Source organism: Esox lucius, chromosome 11 (assembly GCF_011004845.1).
Source record: "Esox lucius isolate fEsoLuc1 chromosome 11, fEsoLuc1.pri, whole genome shotgun sequence".
In the NCBI taxonomy this organism is placed as follows: Eukaryota; Metazoa; Chordata; class Actinopteri; order Esociformes; family Esocidae; genus Esox; species Esox lucius.
In genome coordinates, this window is record NC_047579.1 from 24328977 (window position 1) to 24347309 (window position 18333).

Genomic DNA, 18333 nt, shown 5'->3' on the forward strand with positions numbered 1-18333 from the left:
ATCATGATTGGGTCCCCAGATCCATGACAGAGTTATGGTACTCTTTACTGTGAAACAAAGAACTGTTTTTATTCTACTCGAGAATTTCTATCCTCTCACAATAGAACTGCCGTGTTGTCTCCTATTCAATGCAGACAATTTCAATCAGAGTTTTATGGAGCAATTAGGCAGAACGTGAAAAGCCATAACCATAAAATCCATTGTAGATAATGACAACAGGCCTTTATAATAAATGAGTAGTTGAACATTCAAAGGATAAAGAGAACCAGGTGGGTTAAGGCACTGAATAGGTGGTTCAACAAAAACATTACAATATAGCACTATGACAATAAGAAGAATGATGAACGGTGATAGATACATCTCAATATAAAAAAATTATAATGTACTGTTGATACTGTTATTCAGTTCATAGGCTTCAGGGGTATACAGCCTTCACTACAAAACTACAAAAAAGTTAAAGAGAACTTTAAATAAAACATCGGGGGTGATGCAATTTTACTTGTTAACACAACAAATAATCAGACATACTTGATTTTTCAAATATGAAAAAAAAGAATAAAAAAAAAAGGCTTTGGCTTTTGGGTTTGGATTTGTGTCTGAATCAGGCTATGCAGTGTTTTAAATTTGTCTCATCCAATTTGGTTCATTAAATAATTTAGTTTGTTCTTATTTAGGTTAATTATGTTTACAACATTTTTGAGGAAGCATGTCTTGTATGGTACAGGGAAGTAGTGCATTGGGTCTTTGGTATCAAGATCGTTTTTCACTTTACAAGTGCCATGTGTGACTAAAGATCTGTGACTCATTGGAAACATCTGGTGCTTACCACACTACCGAAGTTGTGGGTTCACTTCCCGGCCGTCCTTTCCATAAAAATATACATCATACACTACACAAACGCCTATGGTAAAGAGCATATATTACATCAAACTGTAGCTGGCTGTTTAAAAAAGTGAAAAACTGCTTTTTGAAACATTGCCAGCATGACTCCAATGTTTACTTTGTTTAAGTGTGTTGTCCGAGTCGGTCAGACCATCATAGTAAAGTGAGGTGGGATGAAGTCAATCAAAGGCGCTTGTAGATGTAGATGATGTTGTTGCAGTTTGGACAGTGGTGCTCCACATCTTTACATGGGTCTACGCAGAATGGAATGAGGCAGCATGGCCAGCACCTACAGGGACACATGGCGGAATCAGATTAGATTGGTTTCCTACCAGAGTCCTATGGTCAACGCCTGATTTGGGATAAAATAAGTGCTGGGAGTCACAAATTGCACATTAGACCACATTCATCAAAATGTATGCGTTAATAAGGCTTCCATTAAAGTAGCCTATCCCAGGCGTCCCTCTTTTGCCTTAAAAAGGAACCGGACCGCTGTTTGCCCAAAATTAGAAGTTGCAATACACCGTTCCGGAACGTTCCGTCCCAAGTCAAGCACTGCCTATGGTACTCAGGAGACATTGAGGAACCCTAAAGGTCCTGTTCCCTATTCCACCGCTCTTAACTATGCCGGGGCTTTAAATGAGGGGGTCAAAACAGTGTAATGCTCGTATAACCTGGGCTCTGAACCCAAGACTAATACACACCTAAACTACACCTAAACTATCAAGATACAGCCTACACTGTCTCCTTACGAGCCTTGAAGTGTGCAGAAAACTAGTCACTCATTTACACCTCTACAGCTTAAAAATACAGGTAGATTTCCATTACCCCACGATAAAGAGGCTGCCACATATGAGCCAGGTGAGCAGGCCAGAGTTGGTCTCGGTCCTAGTGACCACTGTCTGCTGGCAGTGGGGACACACAGTGGGGCCTCCAGCATCTGTCAAGCCCGGAGCCATTACCACGTGGGTCACTGTGGAGAGAGGCAAAGCAGATTAGGACACCCAAAGTGTTCCCCACTTTGATCTTCTCCCTAACCTTTACAAACCATATTGTCTCTTTCTTCTGTTCATCTTTCTGTTGACATTCAAAATATGTTTCCCCCTTTTGCCATGTCATTTGTCTGTCTTCCTATTGTAGGCACTGATGTGACACAGATTTGAATGTTACTGGCGAGTGTGATGTAGAAGAAAGTACTTAGTGGATCATGATTTTCATGGTGTTCAAACAAAGATAAGCGCATGGGCATAGAAGAAATCATGCAAAAGTAAATACTGACGCCTGGTGGAGTACTGGGAAAAGAAAATCGATTCACACACACACACACACATACACACAGGTTTGTCTTTCTATACTGTTCTGGGAATTTACTGAAATTATGTATTAATTAATTATTTTAGACATGTATATTTCTAGTTAAGCATTGAGCTGATTGGAAGGTACAGAGTCTGTGTAGACAAGAGGAATGCCAGATGTGCTGATGTGTCGTAAATGTGGGAGAGGAAGAACATTTGGCATTGATGTTGATGCAAACCATATGTCAGATTGGGGATTAGGGATAAGGACAGACCAATGAGTTTTATGACAGGAAAGATGAAGACAGTACAGGGATAGGAAGGGATAAGAAACATATGTTGTTTTCACAAGACAACTATGCAAAAGCTTACCCCCACCTATTCTAGCAAGTATTGAACTACCATAGAGATTTTCCACTGCTTACTTTGTTGCTGTGATTTCTTTCTCCTTGCAAGTTTAAATAAACTGCTATTGTGTGAAAGAGATTTGCCTCTTCCTAACCATTGTTATATTGGAAGGACCCTTGAATTTTCCTGCACAATACTTATCCAGACCTGAGACCTACAATCCTGACCCAGAAATCCATGTTTCCTTTTCCCTAGTCCAAACTGTAACCATAATAACCTAACTTTAAGTCTTAATGAAAGTAAGTAACTACTTATTTTACTAGTAACTAGTAACCCTTTATTCATCTGGGTTACACAAATCTTTGGCTTTAAAGTAATCTACCTCAACAATTTGTTGAAGTAATCTGAAGAGATTTCACCCGATGTTTCCTGAAGAACCAGAAGCTGGATCGGCTTGATGATTGCTTACATTCAATACAGTCAAGCTGCTCCCACAACAGCTCAATAGGGTTGAGATACGGTGAATGTGCCATTGTAGACAGAATACCAGCTTCTTCCCTAAATAGTTCTTGCATACTTTGGCGCAGTGCTTTGGGTCATTGTCCTGTTATTGGAAGAAATTGTCTCCAATCAAAATGGAGTGATTCGAACACTTCAAACTTAGATTTGTCTGTGTAGGACACTTTTTTCCAGACTTTCTCTGTCCAGTGTCCTTGGACTTTTGACCAACTTAATCCTTTTAATTTATTAGTCTGTTTTGCAGGTACTGTTTAATGAAGCTGCCAGTTGAGGAACTGTGAGCTGTCTGTATCTCAAACTAGACACTCTAATGTATTTGTCCTCTTGCTTTGTTGTGCACCGGGGCCTCCCTCTCCTCTCTCTATTCGGGTTAGAGACAGTCAGTCCTGTTCTGTGAAAGAGTAGTACACAGCGTTTTAAGAGATCTTCAGATTATTGACAATTTCTTCCATGGAATAACCTTAATTTCTCAGGACAAAAATAGACGGACAAGTTTCAGAAGATTGTTCTTTGTCTCTGGACATTTTCAGCCTGTAATCAAACCCACACTTGCTGATGCTCCAGATTCTCATCTAGTCTAAAGAATGCCAGGTTTATTGCTTTTTTAATAAACAGAAATTGTGCTTTTCTTTCGAAAACAAGGGCATTTCTAAGTGATCCCAAACTTTTGAATGGAAGTGTATATCCTGAACCTAAGCTCTAATCTGTGAATTTCATTTTCCATTTGCCTTTTTTTCAGGTTACACTGCACACCTAGATGTGAATCAAATACTTTCCCACATGTTTGTCTTTTTGGGGATGTGAGACCTAACCCAGACCCAGAAATCTATGTTCACTATTTCCCTAGCCCTAAAACTAACCCTAATCTTAAACTAACTGTAACCTTAACCTCAATAATCTAACTTTTATGCCAAAACCAGCCCTAATGTTCTAACCCTAATTATAACCTTAATTCTAACCCTATACCCAATTATATGTTTACCCAAAAAAAAACATCTGGTGCCATATTCTCTCCATTTGTTAATAGTGGACTTTACTGTGCACTGGGGGATACTCAATTAGGAATGTTCTCATATCCTACCGATTGGTGCTTTTGCAGTATCTTTTTTCCAGATTTGCTTTGAATGTTCCTTTGTTTTTATCATTTTTATTTATATATTTAATTAATTTTGAACAATTTGCAGATTGTTGTGTCCGTCAGTGGTAAAACATTATCAAATAAATGTTTAATCTTGTAACACAATATAGTTTGGAAAGGTGTAAGGGGGTCAATACTTTTAAGAACCACTCTATACATAGTTACATACATACTGTACATACAAAGTAAATTAACTTTGTATGTAAAGTATGTCTCTGAGTAAGAGATCTCTAATTGTTCCCAGGTTGTTGCTGTAAATAAAAATGTGTTCAGTAACTAACGGTACTAAGAAAGAAAAATGCATACGTATATGACACTATTATAGGTTAAAATGGGCCAACACAACATAAATAAGGAAGAACAAATTACCAAATGTAGAATGACCAAAATGCACATGGATTGTTTGAAAACAACTTGTGATCTGAACTTGTGGATAGTTAAATTACGTATATTTCATTACTGGCTCCTCCAACAATAGCTGCACACAGACCTATCTGAAACACTATTGTTCCATTTGTTGCTTACCACAGCACATTTATGAGGAATTGTGAACATATTAAGTCCATGTATGTGGGCAGTGTCCGCCTGCATGTTTGGACAGGCTCTGGTATAGACCAATGGGCAAAGACAGAAACCAAAGTAATAACTAGAAGATATGTTTTAAAAAGAACATAAAAAACACATGTTCACATAGAACATCCTGGAATGAGGAAATAATCTGTGAAATATCAGAATTTGCTGAACAAAAAAAAAGTTTCTAAAGCCTAACCAGGAAACTGGGCTTTAGGACGTTATGTAATGCCTTTCAGAGAATAGAAAGTACAAAGCTCAGAAAACCGCTAAGATAAACACCAGATAAACAATGGAATAGGCCATATAGGTTTAGGAGTTTTTTTTCCCCCTTTCCTTTCATCAAAAAGGGACCACTATTTCCTATGTAAAAAGTATTAATTTAGACCAGGGCCCAGATTATGCCAACTTTGATTTGATTTGGAGGCTAAAAGATAAAATGTGCAGCGGCCTGGTGGGAATAAATGGACAATCTGAATCCTCATCAGCTTTCATGTAGACACTAATAGCCTGGTCCCGGGATCGGGTTGTCCTCAATAGCTAACTCAATTTCTGTTATTGTCAAATTGAGTAGCAAAAGGCTAAGATTTTACAGTTAACTGGTTCAAAATGTCCTTGTATGCTGTGTTTTATTTAGCAGAACAAAACAATATCTGAACAAGTATTCTTTAGAAATGGTAGGTTATGTGATTCACTTTGTGCTAGTATAAGGAAGTGAAACAGATAGGTGTGTTTGTGTGAGCTTGTGAGTCTATGCTTGACTGCATGAATATGCATGTGCGTTTGTGTGTACATTGGAGGGAGTGTCTTTGTGTGTGTGATTCATTTGTAAGTGTAACCTGAACAATCTGTCCCCGCAATGTTTTTGTCCCCAAATACATTCCCGGCTTATGGGTTAGCTTTGGGAAAAATTGGGCGCAGTTTTAGTTAGGTTAGGTTTAAATAATAATGAAACCAGGTTATTGTAAGAATAAAAATGTCCCCCCTTGACTTCAATACATTTTTTCAATTGTATTGTTCACATTATAGGTCACATTAAAAGTAAAAAAAAATTCTGACATGATTTTGTCACGTTTCAAAGGAGGGAGACAAAGCAGGCGCAGAGGTTGAGGCGTCTTTTAATGAAAACCAAAGGAAGGAAACAAAACGGAGTGCCAAGCACTACTAAACACACTCAGGAGTCAGGAACACATACAAAACATGACACACATACACGCACAATGACCGACAAGGACAAAGAGAAAATGGCTGAACTAAATACACAGAATGACAAGGAGAACAGAAACAGGTGCGGGCTAAACACAGGTAAAAGGAATAGACCGATTAACTGAAACAAGAAAGGGAAAGACCATACAAGGACAAGACAAGCCAAGGACAAACAGAAAACATGAAGCAGAACGGTCCCCTCAGGCTGGGACCGTTACAGATTTATCTTTGTCTCATTCTTTTACATCACAAAAACCTGTCTTTTTAACAGGGGTGTGTAGACTTTTTATATCTACTGCAAGTATGCTAATGTATGCAACAAAGTGTTTTATTGAAGTGTAATTCTGTAGCTGTTTAAAACCATGGGTAATTTCCTAATTAATGTTGTCTGGAAGGTTTTGGGTTAAATATCTACACTTTCATGTTCTGTATAGGAAACACTTTTGTCACGCCTGGCAGTTATTTTGGTTAGCACATTTTCATTCCACGTGTTATTTGTCTGTAGGTGTGAGCAGAATAGTGTGTTGGCATTTCGTGTAGCTGTTAGGCGCATGTATGTGTTAAAACAAGCTATACTATTACTTAAAAAGTACTTGGTCTGATTCATGCTGTCACATAGTTGTTCAAATCGTTAGTGGTGAAACATTGTGCATTGTTTCTGCATATTCATTTGTACATTTGCACTGACCCTGTGAACAGGTCAGGTTTTTTCAGAGGATACAGTTTCTGTTTTTCAAAAAAGGTGAAGCACCCAGACTCAAGGACCTGAAGAATTGCAATGTGAAGATTCATATTTTTTCATCCACTGAAGAGGACTTGGGAACATTGCGTTACCATCATTTCACACTTTTCAGTAGGGTAGGAACAGAACACACAGTTACACAGAACAATTGGATCACTGTGGGTTTATTGACTTTCATTTATTATTTTACTGATGTCAAGTAGAGTTCATGGGATTTTTTGAAACGTACTTTGGACCATTTAGATCAATTGGTTCACTGTATGTCATAAGTACATTCGCACATTGTATGAGGTACTGTAGTTTTTATTATTCATAATTTATTTGGTGCCATTAAAATTTGTTAACTATAAGCCAGCTTTTATTTTCCTATACCTGCACTCATTATTTACACCATCAGGCTCTAGTGAACTTAAACTGGTCTACCTTAAAAGCAGTGCTCTTCTAGTGCTTTTATCCAGTGGTTCCCAACCAGGGTTACTAGGATCCATGGGGGTACCTGTCCTCTCCACAGGGGGTACTCGAAAACACTCAGTGACACCATAGGCTTTACTAGTGAAATGAATGTGAGGGGGTAATTCAGGGGTACCCCAAGCAGAGCAAAATTCTGTTGGTGGTATAAAAACTGTAAAATCTTGGGAACCACTGCGATTTAATCCATTGCTGCTATTTACAAGTGGTACATCTGCAAGGCTTTAATTGCTGCAAATTGAGTGATCTTTGATGAAAGCTAAGTTTAAAGGACCCTATTATTATTTCAATGAGAAATCAATACTTCTAACCTTGTCAGTGACGATATTTCCTATAAATGTTGCTATATTTCCTATTCAAACTTATTTGATGTATTAGTTTGAATGGGGGGGGGGTGCAGTGGTGTGCAGTGGAAGTGTTGTATCAACTCACCGACTGGCAAAGGTCCACCTTGTACCGAAATGTTTTGGGGTGGTGGGGGGTAAACAACCGGTTGGGGACCTTGGAGACGAGAGAAAGATGCATATTCCAATGACCACTAGAGTGACGACGGAGGTTCAGGGGCTCACGTAAAGACCTTCATTACAGCCATTTTGAGACACATTCTAATTGTTTGAATGAATTCCATAAAGGCGCAAATGAATGCAAAGCACAAACAAATTCAGTGTGTCCCTGAACCTTTATGTCTGCTGTTCTGTAAAGGGCTATCGGACCATTGAAAACGATCATACTGGAAAATGGCACATACTGTACTGTACATGCTATGCAAATTGTAATATATAATGCTATGGGCTTTATGGTTTTCTGTGTGCCTGACAGCATTAAGAAAGGGGAGGGTTTGGTGTGATCATATTTTGCTTAAAAGAAAAAGGAAGAGGAAGGGGATTGGGCCAAATGCATACTGTCATTGTACAAAGTTGGGCCAAAATAAATCTAGTAATACAGGTTTAGTTACTGAAATACAGGGAGTGTTTCTTCAGGAAACATTTTGTTGCGGTTAGGAATGTTTTTGCTGTGCTGCCATTTTTGACAGTGCCAATACATCTCAATGGATTGGTAAGCACAGTGAAGAAAAACATTACAGTTGAAATGTGCATGTAAGGTTTTCGAGAACCAATGTGTCCTTGCCATGACCCCTACCAGTGCAACCAAAGAGTCTGACAGGTGCACAGGTTTAGGCAAATTATGCATCTGGTCGTTGATTGCTAAATCAACGACAAGATGCAGCAGTTAAACTGTCAAACGAGACAGGGAACTTTCCGATTTATGTAGTTGCTGACTAACTTGAGTATTTCTGTTCAGTAATTCCATAGCCTATTAAAGTAGCAAACAATCACCTATCTGGTAAGGTCCAGGCTGGAACCCTGGTTGTGGAAGACCAGTGGCGGCAGGGTAGCCTGAGGGTGGTGGGTACATCCCTGGTTGGGGGATCTGATCTGTGGCTACCCCTCCATAGTTCACAGGTGGTCCTGGGTAAGGTGGAGACGCATCGTTCATAGGATAACCTTTCTCCATCTCCAGTGATATCTACCTGCGATGAGGAAGGGCACAGTTGTTATTGTTTCCCTTCTAATTTCAAGTTCTGGTAATAGGCTCTGTGCACAAGCGTAACTTGAAGCAGGTGTTGTTAGCTCTAGTGAATAATAAACATTTGCAACCCTGTGGAAATCCATATAATATACAGCTTTGGAAAAAATTAAGAGACCACTGCAAAATTATCAGTTTCTCTGGTTTTACTATTCATAGGTATGTGTAAAATGAACAGTTTTATTTTATTCTATAAACTACTGACAACATTACTCCCAAATTCCAAAATAGAATTATGGTCATTTAGAGTACTTATTTGTAGAAAATAACAACTGGTCTAAATAACCAAAAAAAAAATGCATTCAACAACAACATACAACATTTTTTACTTAGGAAGAAATCAGAAAAAATAAAATTGGTGGAATAACCCTGATTTTTAATCACAGCTTTCATGTGTCTTGGGATGCTCTCCACCAGTCTGTCAATCTGCTATTGGGTGACATTATGCCACTCCTGGCACAAAAATTCAAGTAGCTCGTCTTTGTTTGATGGCTTGTGAACATCCATCTTCCTCTTGATCAAATTCCAGAGGTTTTCGATTGGGTTCAGGTCTGGAGATTGGGCTGGACATGACAGGGTCTTGATCTGGTGGTCCTCCATCCACACCTTGATTGACCTGGCTGTGTGTCATGGAACATTGTCCTGCTGGAAAAAACAATTCTCAGAGTTGGGGAACATTGTCAGAGCAGAAGGAAGCAGTTGTTCTTCCAGGATAACCTTGTACTTAGCTTGATTCATGTGTCTTTCACAAAGACAAATTGCCCGATTCCAGCCTTGCTGAAGCATCCCCAGATCATCACCAAATTTGACAGTGGGTGTGAGACACTGTGGCTTGTAGGCCTCTCCAAGTCTCCATCTAACCATTAGATGACCTGGTGTTGGGCAAAGCTGAACATTTGACTCGTTAGGGAAGATGACCATACTCCAATCCTATACGGTCCAATCCTTGTGGTCTTTTGCAAACTTCAGCCTGGCTCATCTTTGCTTCGTTGATGAAAGGCTTTTTCCTAGCTTTGCACGACTTCAGCCCTCCTCCTAGGAACCTGTTTCGAATCGTTCTTGCCGTACACTTCACCCCAGCTGCTGTTTGCCATTCTTTTTGTAGGTCACTTGAGTGGCATAATGAGTTGACGGTCATCTCGATCAGTCGACAGTCGTTGCCTGGTAGCATCGTGCACTGATACATTGTGTACACATTGTGGGCTACAAGAAGTCTAAAAGCTGCAGTCATGCCCCAGTTCTCATTGATGGCACTGAGGTGGAACATGTCCAGCTTCAAATTCCTGGGTTTCCACATCTCTAAAGACCTCTCCTGGACACCTCAGCCCTGGTCAAAAAGGCACAGCAACTTTTTAAGGAGGCTGAAAAATGCCCACCTATCCACTGCACAATAGAGAGAATTCTGACTAACTTCGTCACAGTGTGGTTTAGCAGTTGCTCTGTAGCCCACCGGAAAGGCCCTGCAACAGAAGATGAAAACCACACAACATGTCACTTGGGCCCAGCTTCCTGTCATTGTAGACCTCCAGCGCAAGTGGTGTCTTTGCAGGGTGCACAGGATATTCAGGGACCCTTCACATCTATGCCACAAACTGTTTGCCCTCCTACCATCAGGCAGATGCTACTGGTCTCTTTGTTCCGGCACCAGCATGCTCAGGAACAGTTTCTTTACATCTACAGTAACTCTGCTTAAGTGTGTGACAGAGTGACCTATCACTAACCATACCCCCCCCCCCCCGCCTCTCAGGGACCTTGTTGCACTACTCCCTTTGTATTACCCTGACACTGCCAAGCAAAGTCTGATAATGGACGTTTTCAGTTGTTACAGGTACATGTCTACCTCAGGAACCTCACTGCTGCTATCCCTGCATCTCAGTTGCACATGCTACCTTACTCCTTCAATTTGCCTGATTGCACATCTCGAATGCCATTTAAAATTGCCATTAGTACCCGCACAACTACAAACCCGATTCCAAAAAAGTTGGGACACTGTACAATTGTGAATACAAACAGATTGCAATGATGTGGAGGTTACACATTTCAATATTTTAGTCAGAATACAACACAGATGACATATCAAATGTTGAAACTGAGGAAATGTATCACACTAAGGGAAAAATAAGTTGATTTTAAATTTCATGGCATCAACACATCTCAAAAAAGTTGGGAAAAGGCCATGTTTACCACTGTGTGGCATCCCCTCTCTTTTTTTTATTACAGACTGCAAACATCTGGGGACTGAGGAGACAAGTTGCTCAAGTTTATGAATAGGAATGTTGGCCCATTCTTGTCTAATACAGGCTTCTAGTTGCTCAACTGCCTTAGGTCTTCTTTGTCGCACCTTCCTCTTTATGATGCGCCAAATGTTTTCTATGGGTGAAAGATCTGGACTGCAGGCTGGCCATTTCAGTACACGGATCCTTCTTCTATGCAGCCATGACATTGTAATTGATGCAGTATGTGGTCTGGCATTGCCATGTTGGAAAATGCAAGGTCTTCCCTGAAAGAGACGATGTCTGGATTGGAGCAAATGTTGTTCTAGAACTTGGATATAATTGTCAGCATTGATGGTGCCTTTCCAGATGTGTAAGCTGCCCATGCCACACGCACTCATGCAACCCCATACCATCAGAGATGCAGGCTTCTGAATTGAGAGCTGATAACAACTTGGGTTGTCCTTGTCCTCTTTAGTCCGGATGACACAGCGTCCCAGTTTTCCAAAATGAACCTCAAATTTTTATTTGTCTGACCATAGAACACTTTTCCACTTTGCCACAGTCCATTTTAAATGATCCTTGGCCCAGATAAAACGCCTGCGCTTCTGGATCCTGTTTAGATACGGCTTCTTTTTTGACCTATAGAGTTTTAGCCGGCAATGACGAATGGCACGGTGGATTGTGTTCACCGACAATGTTTTCTGGAAGTATTCCTGAGCCCATGTTGGGATTTCCATTACAGTATCATTCCTGAATGTGATGCAGTGCCGTCTGAGGGCCCGAAGATCACGGGCATCCAGTATGGTTTTCCGGCCTTGACCCTTATGCACAGAGATTGTTCCAGATTCTCTGAATCTTTGGATGATATTATGCACTGTTGATGATGATAACTTCAAACTCTTTGCAACTTTTCTCAGAGAAACTCCTTTCTGATATTGCTCCACTATTTTTCACTGCAGCATTGGGGGAATTGGTGATCCTCTGCCCATCTTGACTTCTGAGAGACACTGCCACTTTGTGAGTCTCTTTTTATACCTAATCATGTTGCCAATTGACATAATAAGTTGCAAATTGGTCCTCCAGCTGTTCCTTATCTGTACATTTAACTTTTCCGGCCTCTTATTGCTACCTGTCCCAACTTTTTTGGTATGTGTAGCTCTCATGAAATCCAAAATGAGCCAATATATGGCACGACATTACAAAATGTATCACTTTCAACATGTGATATGTTATCTAAATTCTATTGCGAATTAAATATAAGATTTGTGAATTATTCCATTCCTTTTATACTCACAATTTGTACAGTGTACAATTTGTACAATGTGTATTATCCACTAGTGTATGTTACACTTTTAACATACACTATACATAACCCTTGTCTTATGTTAAAATGTTGGTCACACTAATTATGTTAGCTGTTCAAACTGACCCGGGATTGTAAATCACAACTCAATACTCACTATTGATATTTTAGCCCCCAAAATGTGTTAATCCATAACCAACTCATTGGTCATATAAATCATAACATGTAATTTTTTATAATGTAGTCCATTTAGACCTCATTCACCACATGATAAATATTAGTTTTTTATCCCAAAAATCAAAATGTATCTATATTTGCTATGATGAGCAAAATCAACCAATACTTTTTCAATGTATCTAGATTAAATATTATGATCAATGTGACAACTTCTATGTTTCGGATCAAAATGTTACACCCAAATCATAAGGTGGGGAATCAGAGTAGGGTTGGTCATCTCTGCACGATAAGCCATGACGCTGCCTTCTGTGAATATGTGTGTTACAAGAGCATTCCACAGCTCATAAAATTAATAACCTTCTCCTGTTACATTGTGTCCCATCTGGGGTTGATCTCAGACAAGAGCACAAATGCAATGAATGCAGATATGCCCAGCATGTTTTAAAACCGGACTAAAGGTCATACTTCAGTCATGTCTAGCACCACCTTCATGCCCTGGTTCTTCTCAGGGCTATGTGATGGTAATTCCATCGCTAGGAACTCTTTTAAGAGGAAGTACAGAGGCAAAATTCTCTTGGCACAATTAACAGTTTATTTGCAAATAGAAAGAAATTATTGCAGAATAAACCTTTGAGGAATCTCTGAGGTAAATACATGAACAGTCATTCATTACAGGTAAAAGGGGTGTGGTAAGTTACAGCCTAGTTGTCAACAATACACCTTATACCAAAGAACTACGGACACTGTAGGTGACCTGTTCAACTCAGAAGGGACACACAGCATCTGGACATAGAACAGATACACTGATGGTTTAAACAGATTGACAGATTGATGGAGGACCCGATGACCTACTGATACCCTTCAATGTTGAACATAAACAAATACCAGATCCCCCTTTCCTACATTCCTTTTCTTATCTAAACATGGGGACTCAGTACCTTTAACTAGTAACTCGTTTATAGATTTAAGTATAAATCAGTTCAAGAATGTCCATAACATCCAACACCAGCTAACTTTCCAGTGTAGACCTACATGTTCCAAGCATAACTGCTTCTTGCATCACATGCCATCCATATTTTAATTCCCTGTTTAGAAGGCTTGGTAGACATACACTGGCAAAAAAGGACAACGACCCATGAAAGGGTCTAGCCGTGACTCCCGGTCCAGGATTGTAGAGAACTGGCAAGCGCTCCACCCACGCATCTTGAATGGCAGCAAGTCTGTCTATCACATAAGCTGCTGGTGTTGTGTCATGGTTATCAAAACAAACTACACTGGAGTGGTTATCAAAGCAAACTACACTGTAGTGACGTATTACTCAAGTGACCGATTACATCTCACCCTGTCTCTTTATCCCACCAGATGGCCGCTGATTCATTTTGGGAGCGGTTGTCTGCAAAGTATAGTATGAACAGGGTCCTTTTCTCAAGCCCTACAAGTAATATCACCTCTGGATAGTTATGAACAGAACATCCTGGTCCCTCCTTGAGAAGTGTTCAGTACTAATAATAACAAAGATAATAATTTTCAACAAGAATTTTCATCTATTCTCCACCAGCATTTTGACCCGAACATTACAAATGTAACTATTTTTTTAGAGGCCCTTGAGACTGTTCAATTTGGTCGCCTTCTGTTTCATACATTCATAACCACAATGTTGAGGATATCATCAAGTTTCATGCAGATCAAAAAATCCTAGATGGTATTTCAGACAAATCAAAATCTTCAAACAGGTCATTTTGACCCTAACATTACAAAAGGGTTAATACTTTCTGCACTCCTCTATTTGCCTTCATTGCACATTTAGTATTGCATTTTACTGGATTTACCTGCATTGCACATCTATACATTCCACTTGTAATATACATATTCTTAATACTTGTACAATTTCTACCCTCTTCTATTTGTACTTCTGGTTAGAAGCTAACTGCATTTCATTGTACTGTACTTGTACTTGGTCAATGACAATACAGTTGAATGTAATTTAATCTAAATATCGGCCTGAATTCTGCTGCTGTCATTGCCCTCAGTTTATATCTGGTTGTCCCTGTCTTAGTTCGCCTGGTTGTGCTGCTGATCAAGATTCTTCATCTGGATTCATCGGCTCCAAAACTACCCTCATCAAACAGCACAACCCCAGCATTGTGGTCCCCCTGACAACAACGGTCAAAAGCCTTGGCACCCTGGACAATTCCCTCTCATTCAAATCGCACATACAAATACTTGCAAAATGTTCTGCCCTCATCTATTTGCACTTTTGGATAAATGCTAACTGCATTTCGTTGTACTGTACTTTTACTGTTCAATGACAACAAAGTTGAATCTAATGTAATCACGAGTAGGATACAGGTCAAAATGTGTTGACAATATTTATAAGCGAAAATCAACTTTTACTTGAAATCAACACAAAAAGCATTTTGATATTTTATTTGATAATCTGGATGCTTCAATATAATATAAATGCTTTAGCAGGAACTTATTCCAAAATTATAATATTTTTACATGTTCAGTTGGTTAGAGTAATTTTGGATTAAAGCGTACCTTGGCTTGTGAATACCTTTTATAAGAACTTTACAATGTGTGATAAATGTTTGATAAATGGATGGAAATATATATTTAGCAACGGCAGTTTTCTGGTCACATAGACAATCAAAATAACCATGGAGCTACAAACATATAAGTCACTCCATTTATTTCAGGACAGTTACTGGATCACATGGATGTGTTTTGTTTTGCTTTTAAAGTACACTTTGACCTAGATTCATATTTAGGTGAAATTCTGCTTAAACTGAGTTGTTCTTGAAGGCCCATTGAGTCACTTTTCACAACAAGCCATTATTCACATCTGTTGCAACCTCACATTTGGTGACCAAAGCCACAAAAGCTGCATTGCAAGCCAGCAGAAAAAAATTATACAAATACTGAATGATCTATGCTAAATTAATCTTAAAACAATTGCAAATGTTAATTTTGCACACACAGAACTTAGCGCCTAGGAGCTGTATGTTTTCTAATTTGCCTGATTAAATGGAGACAAAAATTATGTAAATCTGCTATGTTAGTCAATGATTACCTTGATATGAGTCCATAGCTACGGCATATTATCTGGCAGTTGTACAAACTCATTGTCTAGTCATTCTGAAGTTGTGTCTTTGTACTGTACCGCTGAGCAAAAAGTTGGTAGTGTGTATTTCTATGCAGTCTGTATTGTTAGCTGTATAATAAAGGTATGCAATGTACATATTTTTGAATATGGGTAGCTTCTGTCCACAAATAAAAGTCTAATGTGTAATAGGATTTGTTTTCAATATTTTTGCTTTAGCCATATCTCAAACCTGAGGCTCTAGTTTAACCAGTCAGAATGCCTATACTTAATAGTCAAACATCAACATGTGTCGTTATCATGGCTAATACTGTGGTCAGACTCTATTATCTTGTGGGTAACTCTACCCAGAGTAATTTCTTAAAGTGAATAAGGCCAATTCATCTCTGTGCTCACTGAAGCTTATATGAATCATGTCATCCATACTGTCACCTGAGAACTTCCCAGTCTTTTATATAATCTAAAGCTAAACCTATCCTTAAACTCAATAACCTAACCTGTATACCTAAACTTAACCTAACACTCACACCTAAACCTAGCTCTTAATGCCTAACCTGAAACTACCCACAATTGTACCTTTTATCATTAGGCTAACACTTAAAATCCTAAATATACTTTTATATATACTAAACTACATCTGGGGTAAAATCATGATTACATAATCACACACACATACGTGTGCCAGTAAACTCACGAGCATAGACTATAAATGTACAACCTACCTCGTGATGCAAACAAACAGACACTTTATCTAGTTAATGCCATAGTGCCACACCAAAACATTCTTACACAACTTCACAAAAACACTTTCTCTCTCAACACACAGTCACCCGAGAACTAGTCTATTGTAATAATAGAAAACAGGATTTGCCTGCAGACCCACATCTCCACAATAAAACAAACACTGTTGTAGATAGGAACAGACTATGAAAGGCTATGTAACAGATGGCTGATTGACAGTAAACATTGTTTACTGTTAACTGTAAGTCAGGCCTTTAGGTTAATGCTTAACCTCAGACCTCTACAACAAAGCACAATACATCTCATCTAGGGTTGTAATGCTACCAATATTGCTTTTCTTAGAAGTATCATGTCAAAAAGCATTAAGCAGACATTTTCTGAGAGTGTCTCAATGTCACAAAAAACAACATTAAAATAAACAAAACATTGAATGATCATAAGCCCACCTACCCGAACGATTTCTGCTGTGAGTGACTTGACTGAGTGGTCCTTTCCCAGAAACTACGAGTGAAACCTAAACCGAGAAGGCTTTAGTCAATAAGGGTGTCGCTGGGGGAGGAGAGGAAGTGAAATGGGGGGAGGGAAACATGTTCCTCATTATACTGGACATTAACGGTTTTAACCTAATTTGTTTTGGAATTTTCAATCTAAGGGGTTATTACAAGGGATGTGCTGAAATGAATCCGGGAAGTTAAAAGATGTTACACAAGATAGACGTTCTAAGGTACTTGAGGGGGAGAGAAAGAATGAGATCTAGTGGAGGGAGTATGATAAAGTATGTATAGCTGTGGCACAGCGTCTGTCTCCCAAAGATTATGTCAAATGAATCAGAGATAGTGTTTACTGTAATTCCTGGGTTTGCTAAATTGATTGTGATTAAAAGCCATGCATGCCCATACCTAACCGATACGACACATCTCTATGACATATATAGAGCGGGAAGAAAGTAGTTCTCCATCATCAGCTTGACTTTACACTCAACATACAGTATGAAAGGAATCTAACATTTAATTGAAGTACATTTATTCAAAGTAAAACACATTTCTAGACAGTATAACTGTGGTGTCTTCAGTAAAGGCAAACTTCGAGGAGAGTGTGAGAAAGCTCCTGTCTATATATTGCTAAACAGCTGGGGGACAGGAGATGTGTATGTGTGTGGGTGTATATGTTTGTGTGTGTGTGTGTGTGTGTGAGTGAAAGAGAGAGTGAGGGTATTTGCTGCGTGTCACTCTACAATTGAATTCAAGTCAATACGCTTTCTTGGCATGAAACATAATTTCAATATTATTACACAATATTATTATACTATTATTATAGGATTTTATTAATATTTTGGATTTGTTGTAATTTTTGTTATTCATGATGCTCTGGCAACATATAAATCTACAGTTAGATGCGACAGTACATAAAACGTATGAGCTTGGAGAGGCACTTGAAATTATTATTTCTATTATCTCTCTGAATGTGGATATCATCATGGCTGTTTCTGTTCCTGCATACAGTTAATACAAATCGACACTTAAGATGCTATCCTTTTAATCAGAGTGGCTATCCAATAAATCAGATTGACACAATGACATATCATCATGTAACACAGCTTTATGACAGATAATTATAAACGGTATTCGTGCTACCCCCCTGCCAACATGCTATCTGAACATCTTGCCAGAAGAAATCCTCTCCTCATATTGTAACCAGACATGCACCTGTCATTTGCTACCCATTGTTGGAACTCAAACAGGTCCTATGGCCAGATGGGAGTAGAGAGTAATTCTCTCAATTCCAAATAGCTTGTTGGAATGAAAGTGGCATTTAAATGCATGAGGTTAACCTAATCTAATTCAACAATTAGATGTAAGGATTGTTGTCATGTATAATCAAGCAGATAAACAACATTTACGCGTTGTACATTCTTTTTTTTTCTTGTCTTTACAAAGGGTCCAATCATTTTGATAAGTACTGTACAAAGTTCTTAACTCTGTATTTTAGAATATGATAAAAACAATAGACTCAAAAACAAAATATCTAATTAACTTGA

General features: G+C 38.8%; 1 protein-coding gene across 4 annotated transcripts; it reads right to left on the bottom strand.

The window, feature by feature from the left end:
- Positions 1-202: 202 nt before the first annotated feature.
- LOC105012868 (lipopolysaccharide-induced tumor necrosis factor-alpha factor homolog) lies at positions 203-16804 on the bottom strand. 4 transcript variants are annotated; one of them, XM_010873980.5, is made up of 6 exons: positions 16746-16802; positions 10167-10215; positions 8506-8699; positions 7601-7669; positions 1711-1855; positions 204-1171 (listed from the first exon to the last, which is right to left on the bottom strand). In XM_010873980.5, exons 3-6 carry the CDS (start codon positions 8681-8683, stop codon positions 1066-1068), a joined length of 498 nt encoding a protein of 165 aa, XP_010872282.3. In that variant the 5' UTR covers positions 8684-8699; positions 10167-10215; positions 16746-16802; the 3' UTR covers positions 204-1065.
- Positions 16805-18333: the final 1529 nt, after the last annotated feature.